Source organism: Ornithorhynchus anatinus, chromosome 1, assembly GCF_004115215.2.
Source record: "Ornithorhynchus anatinus isolate Pmale09 chromosome 1, mOrnAna1.pri.v4, whole genome shotgun sequence".
NCBI classification, from domain to species: domain Eukaryota; kingdom Metazoa; phylum Chordata; class Mammalia; order Monotremata; family Ornithorhynchidae; genus Ornithorhynchus; species Ornithorhynchus anatinus.
In genome coordinates this window covers 180,796,386-180,803,948 of record NC_041728.1, presented here as the reverse complement: position 1 = coordinate 180,803,948, position 7,563 = coordinate 180,796,386, and the positions used below count along the sequence as shown (strand labels likewise).

The window sequence follows — 7,563 nt, the reverse complement described above, 5'->3', positions numbered from 1 at the left end:
CCCCCCTCCACGTGCAGAGCGCCGCTCTAGGCCGCCCCCTCCTCTCTATGGTTTTCCGGTCGCCTCGGCGGGAGGGAGCCGGCGGCGGCGCCTCTCTGGCCCGCGCCGTCTCGATGGTGCCGCCTTCTCGCTCCTGCGGCTGCGCAGAGAGACTTTCTGTCCCCCACCCCCGCGCTGGATCATAGAGATGCGGCCTCCGCCCGCCTCGGGGCCTCAGGTGATTGGGTCGGGGGGGAGGGGAAGGGGCGAAGCCGGAGCCCTCGGGCCTCGCCTTGATGGGGAGATCGATCGATCATTCTATTGCTTTCCAATGACCCCTGTTTCCTCCTTTTGACGGGTATAAATCTATCATTCCATTTCTCTTGATCCCCGTTTGCTTTGATGTGTATAGACCCGTCATTCTCTTGCTTTCCCTTGATTCCCCGTTTCCTCGTTTTGATGGGGAGAGAGATCGATCATTCTATTGATTTCCATTGATCCCTGGTTACTCGTTTTGACGTGTACAGATCGAGCATTCTGTTGATTTCCATTGATCCCTGTTTGCCCGTTCTGATGGGTAGAAAGACCTGTCATTCTGGTGATTTCCATTGATCCCTCTGTACTCGTTTTGATGGGTAGACAGATCGATCATTCTCTTGCTTTCTATTGAGCTCTCTGTACTCGTTTTGAGGTGTAGATAGATCGATCATTCTGTTGATTTCTATCGATCCCTATTGAGTCGTTTTTATGTATATAAAGATCGATCATTCTCTTTCTTTCTATTGATCCTTATGTAGTCGTTTTTATGTATATAAAGATCTATCATTCTGTTTTTTTCTATTGATCCTATGTAGTCGTTTTTATGTATATAAAGATCGATCATTCTGTTTATTTCTATTGATCCTTATGTAATCGTTTTTATGTATATAAAGATCTATCTATCTGTTTATTTCTATTGATCCCTATTTAGTCGTTTTTATGTATATAAAGATCTATCATTCTGTTTCTTTCTATTGATCCCTAATTAGTCGTTTTTATGTATATAAAGATCTATCATTCTGTTTTTTTCTATTGATCCTATGTAGTCGTTTTTATATATATAAAGATCGATCATTCTGTCTATTTCTATTGATCCCTATGTAGTAGTTTTTATGTATATAAAGATCTATCATTCTCTTTCTTTCTATTGATACCTCTTTAGTCGTTTTGATGGGTATAGATCTATCGTTCTATTTCTTTCTATTGATCCCTGTTTCCTCGCTTTGATGGATAGATAGATCTATCATTCTATTGCTTTCTATTGATCCCTCTGTACTCGTTTTGATGTGTAGATAGATGGATCATTCTGTTGATTTCTATTGATCCTTCTGTACTCGTTTTGATGTGCAGATAGATCAATCATTCTGTTGATTTCTATTGATCCCTATTTAGTAGTTTTTATGTATATAAAGATTTATTCTATTTATTTCTATTGATCCTTATGTAGTCGTTTTTCTGTATATAAAAATGTATCATTCTGTTTATTTCTATTGATACCTCTTTAGTCGTTTTGATGGGTATAGATCCATCATTCTATTTCTTTCTATTGATCCCGGTTTCCTCGCTTTGATGGATAGATAGATCTATCATTCTATTGCTTTCTATTGATCCCTCTGTACTCGTTTTGATGTGTAGCTAGATCGATCATTCTGTTGATTTCTATTGATCCCCCTGTACTCGTTTTGATGTGTAGATAGATCGATCATTCTGTTGATTTCTACTGATACCTATTTAGTCATTTTGATGTATATATAGATCTATCAGTCCATTTCTTTCCTTTGCTTCCTCCTTCCTGGTTTTGATGGGTATATAGATCTATCATTCTGTGTATTTCTATTATTGCCTCTTTAGTCGTTTTGATGGGTATAGAGGTATCATTCTGTCTCTTTCCATTGATCCCTGTTTCCTCGTTTTGATGGGTACACATCTATCATTCTATTTCTTTCCATTGATGCCTCCTTATTTGTTTTGATGGGTATAGATCTGTCATTCTCTTTCCACTGATGCCTCCTTACTTTCATTCATTCATTCAATAGTATTTATTGAGCGCTTACTATGTGCAGAGCACTGGACTAGGCACTTGGAATGGACAAATCGGTAACAGATAGAGACAGTCCCTGCCCAGTGACGGGCTTACGGTCTAAAGGGGGGAGACGGACAGACAAGAACAATGGCAATAAGTAGGATCAAGGGGATGAACATCTCATTAAAACAATAGCAATAAATAGAATCAAGGCGATGTACATCTCATTAACAAAATAAATAGGGTGATGAAAATATATACAGTTGAGCGGACGAGTGCTTGTTTTGACGTGTATAGATCTATCATTCTATTGATTTCCATTGATCCCTGTTTCCTCGTTTTGTGGGGTATATAGATCTATCATTCTATTGCTTTCTATTGATCCGTTTCCTCGTTTTGATGTGTATAGAGCTATCGTTCTATTGATTCCCACTGATCCCTGTTTACTTGTTTTGATATGTATAGATCTATCATTCTTTTGATTTCCATTGCTGCCTCCGTACTCATTTAGATGAGTATATAGATCTATCATTCTGTTTATTTCTGCTGATCCCTATTTACTCATTTTGATGTGTAAATAGATCTATTATTCTGTTAATTTCGATTGATACCTCTTTAGTCGTTTTGATGGGTATAGGTGTATCATTCTATTTCTTTCCATTGATCCCTGTTTCCTCGATTTGACGATTAGACTCTAAGCCCGTCAAATGGCAGGGACCGTCTCTATCTGTTGCCGACTTGTTCATTCCAAGCGCTTAGTACAGTGCTCTGCACACAGTAAGCGCTCAATAAATAGTATTGAATGGGTATATAGATCTATCATTCTATTTCTTTCCATTGTTGCCTCCTTACTCATTTTGATGTGTATAGATCTGTCCTTCTATTGATTTCCATTGATCCCCGTTTCCTCGTTTTGACGGGTAGATAGATCCATCATTCTGTTGCTTTCCATTGCTGCCTGTTTCCTCGTTTTGATTCATTCAATAGTATTTATTGAGCGCTTACTATGTGCAGAGCACTGTACTAAGCGCTTGGGATGAACAAGTCGGCAACAGATAGAGACAGTCCCTGCCGTTTGACGGGCTTACAGTCTGATCGGGGGAGACGGACAGACGAGAACGATGGCACTAAACAGCGTCAAGGGGAAGAACATCTCGTAAAAACCGATGGCAACTAAATAGAATCGAGGCGATGTACAATTCATTAACAAAATAAATAGGGTAACGAAAATATATACAGTTGAGCGGACGAGTACGGTGCTGTGGGGAGGGGAAGGGAGAGGTGGAGGAGCAGAGGGAAAAGGGGAAAATGAGGCTTTAGCCGCGGAGACGTAAAGGGGGGATGGCAGAGGGAGTAGAGGGGGAAGAGGAGCTCAGTCTGGGAACGCCTCTCGGAGGAGGTGATTTTTAAGTAAGGTTTTGAAGAGGGAAAGAGAATCGGTTTGGCGGAGGTGAGGAGGGAGGGCGTTCCAGGACCGCGGGAGGACGCGACCCAGGGGTCGACGGCGGGACGGGAGAGACCGAGGGACGGCGAGGAGGTGGGCGGCGGAGGAGCGGAGCGTGCGGGGTGGGCGGTAGAAAGAGAGAAGGGAGGAGAGGTGGGAAGGGGCAAGGTGATGGAGAGCCTCGAAGCCTAGAGTGAGGAGTTTTTGTTTGGAGCGGAGGTCGATAGGCAACCGCCGGAGTTGTTTAAGAAGGGGAGTGACATGCCCAGATCGTTTCTGTGGGAAGATGAGCCGGGCAGCGGAGTGAAGAATAGACCGGAGCGGGGCGAGAGAGGAGGAAGGGAGGTCAGAGAGTTCTAAGAGAAGCAGCGTGCCTGTTTATGGTTTTAATGTCTATAGAGCTATCATTCTATTTCTATTGATGCCTCTTTCCTCGTTTTGATGTGCATTGATCTATCATTCTATTTCGTTCTATTGATCCATTTACTAGTTTTGATGTGTATAGATCTATCATTCTGTTTATTTCTATTGATGCCCATTTATTTGTTTTCATATCTGTCTCCCCCCTTCTAGACTGTGAGCCCGGTGTGGGCAGGGATCGTCTCTCTTTATTGCTGAATTGTACTTTCCAAGCGCTTAGTACAGTGCTCTGCACACAGTAAGCGCTCAGTAAATAGGAATGAATGCCTGAATGAATTGGGGGAGGGGTCGGGGAGCCCCCAGTCAGGTGGGGAAGAGGGGGGGTCATTTGGGGAGGTAACTTAGGTCCAACACGCTTGAGGGAGGGGGGAGGCCTGGGTCCCCTCCAACCTACCTGATATAGGCCCCATCACCTCCAGTCCAGCCCTGATAATAATAATAATAATGATGATGATGATGATATTTGTTAAGCGCTTACTATGTGCCAGACACCGTACTAAGCGCTGGGGTGGATACAAGCAAGTTGGGATGGACACAGTCCCTGTCCCATGTGGGGCTCACAGTCTCAATCCCCATTTTCCGAAGGAGGGAACAGAGGCCCGGAGAAGCGAAGTGACTTGCCCAAGGTCCCGCAGCAGACAAGTGGCGGAGATGGAATTAGAACCCATGGCCTCTGACTCCCAGGCCCGGGCTCTATCCACTATGCCATGCTGATCCCCCAAGGCCTTCCCCATGCCCTGTCAGTCAATCTTATTCATTTATTTATTATTATTATCATTATTATTAATTGTATTAAGTGCTTATTGTGTGCAAAGCACTGTGCTGTGCACTTGGAAGAGGACAGTAGAACATAATACACCTTCCCTGCCCAGAAGGAGCTGACACTCTAGAGATTTAATGAGCACTTACTGTTTGCAGAGCACTGTACTAAGTGGAGAAGAAGTTTGCCTAATGGCTAGCGCCCAGGCTGGGGAGCCAGAAGGTCATGGGTTCTAATCCTGGCTCTGCCACTTGTCTGCTGTGAGACCTGGGGCAAGTCACTTCACTTCGCTGGGCCTCAGTGACCTCATCTGGGAAATGGGGATGGAGACCGTGAGCCCCGCATGGGACAGGGACGGTGTCCGACTTGATTAGCTTGTGCCTCCAACAGTGCCCGGCACAGAGTAAAGGCTTAACAAAAAGCATTGAAAAATAAAATTGCATTCCTCTTCATTTATTGCCCCACGTGGGCAATAATCACATTCCTCTTCCAAACCCTGAGTATGGTGCTCTGCCCACAGTAGATGCTCAGTAAATCCATAGATTGATTGATTGACGGGCATTTTGTAGTGGATAGACTGTGAGCCCGTTGTTGGGCAGGGATTGTCTCTGTCTGTTGCCGAATTGTACATTCCAAGCGCTTAGTACAGTGCTCTGCACACAGTAAGCGCTCAATAAATATGATTGAGTGAATGAATGATAGTGCGTGAACCTGGGAGTCAGAAGGTCATAGGTTCTAACCCCGGCTCGGCCCCGTGTCTGCTCTGTGACCTTGGGTAAGTCACTTCCCTCTCAGGGCCTCGGTTCCCTCATCTGGCAAGTGGGGATTCAGATTGGGAGCCTCACGTGGGACCGGGACTGGGTCCCATCCCATTTGCTTGTTTCCACCCCAGCGCTTAGTACAGTGCCTGGCACATAAATAAAATAAAATAATGGCATTTGTTAAGCGCTTACTATGTGCCGAGCAGTATTCTAAGCATTGGGGTAGAGAGAAGGTCATCAGTCTGTCTCACGTGGGGCTCACAGTCTTCATTCCCATTTTCCAGATGAGGGAACTGAGGCCCGGAGACGCGAAGTGACTCACCCAAGGTCACACAGCTGATCAGTGGAGGAGCCGGGATTAGAACCCATGACCCCTGATTCCCAAGATCATGATCTCTCCACTAAGCCACACTACTAATAATAATTAATATACTATTAATCATAATCGTAATAATGGGAACTCTGCCTTTCTTCCCCAGGACCGGGCCGGCCCCTAGCGAGGAGGCCATGACGGATGCCTGTCCGGACCCCCCACCGGGCAAGATGGAGGGGCCGGGTCCCGGCCCCCAACCGCCGCGACCTCCGACCCTTCCTGCCCCCGGGAGCCCCCCTGCCCCCTCTGAGCCGGACCGTCCTCTGGGGGCCCCCCCCGGGGGAGACCCGGCCAGCGGGGAGCTCCGCGAGGATGCCGGGACCCCAGGTACGGAGCCCCGGGGCCGGGAGGCTCCGGGGCCAACGGCTCTTCGGCCCGGAGGTCGGCCTGGAACCGAGCACTAGGGGCGGTTCCTTCATTCACTCAGTCGGATTTATTGAGCGCTTACTGTGTGCAAAGCACTGCCGGATTGCGGGGGGCCCAAGCGGAGGGAAAGAGCCATTAATAATAATAATAATAATGATGGCATTTGTTTAGCGCTTACTATGTGCAGAGCACCGTTCTAAGCGCTGGGGGAGATACAGGGTCATCAGGTTGTCCCACGTGAGGCTCACAGTTAATCCCTATTTTACAGATGAGGTAACTGAGGCCCAGAGAAGTGAAGTGACTTGCCCAAGGTCACACAGCCATCAAACGGCGGGGACCGTTGCCTGTTGCCGACTTGTTCATTCCAAGCGCTTAGTCCAGTGCTCTGCACATAGTAAGCGCTCAATAAATACTATTGAATGAATGAATGAATGAAAGTGGCAGAGCCGGGATTAGAACCCACGACCTCTTGACTCCCAGGCCCAGGCTCCATTCATGACATCATTGAGTACTTACTATGTGCAGAGCACTGGGCTAAGCGCTTGGGAGAGGACGACACAACAGTACAGCTGGCACAGACACAGTACCTACCTACAGTTCCATCCCGGACAGATCAATAACACTAACGATGGTGTTTGTTAAGCGCTTACTATGTGCCAAGCACTGTTCTAAGCACTGGGGTGGATACAAGGTCATCAGGTTGTCCCACATGGGGCTCCCAGTCTTCATCCCCATTTTCCAGATGAGGTCAGTGAGGCCCAGAGAAGTGACTTGCCCGAAGTCACCCAGCTGACAGGTGGCAGAGCCGGGATTAGAACCCACGACCTCTGCCTCCCAAGCCTGGGCTCTTTCCACTGAGCCACGCTGCTAATGGAAGATTAGTGTCTTCCCTGCTTCTCTGATTTAACATGGCCTGGTATTAAAAATAATAATAATTGTATTCATTAAACCCTCTCTATATTCATTCATGCATTCAGCGGTATTTATTGAGCGCTAACTGTGTGCAGAGCACTGTACTAAGCGCTTGGAATGTGCAGTTCGGCGATATGCCAAGCGCTGTGCCCCACTTGACGTGCGCTGCCCGTAGGAAGGAATCGTTTTCATTCAATCAGTCGTATTTATCGAGCGCTTACTGTCCGCAGAGCACCGGAGTAGGCGCTTAATACTTGGGCTTGCTGTAGAGCTTCTACCTCCTAAGCGCCCCCACATCGATTAGTTCATTTCAACCCCCACAAGCCCCCGGCGAGGCAAGGCAGGTATTCTCATCCCCATTCTATAGCTGGAGAAAGTGAGGCACAGAGACGTCAAGTGACTCGCCCAGACGGCAGGCTGGCGGGCCGGGCCGGACTCGAACCCGGGTCCTCCGGCTTCTAGACGGGCGGCCGCGCCGCGGAGTCC

At 47.1% G+C, this 7,563-nt stretch overlaps 1 protein-coding gene across 1 annotated transcript in view; it reads left to right on the top strand.

Moving 5' to 3' along the window:
* Window positions 1-244: 244 nt before the first annotated feature.
* Window positions 245-7,563, top strand: part of ZNF142 (zinc finger protein 142) — a 31,958-nt gene continuing 24,639 nt past the window's right edge. Inside the window, exons 1-2 of the mRNA XM_029063096.1 lie at window positions 245-337; window positions 5,906-6,126. Coding sequence (XP_028918929.1) covers window positions 5,934-6,126 — 193 coding nt within the window. The 5' untranslated portion in view covers window positions 245-337; window positions 5,906-5,933. The remainder of the gene's footprint in view (window positions 338-5,905; window positions 6,127-7,563) is intronic.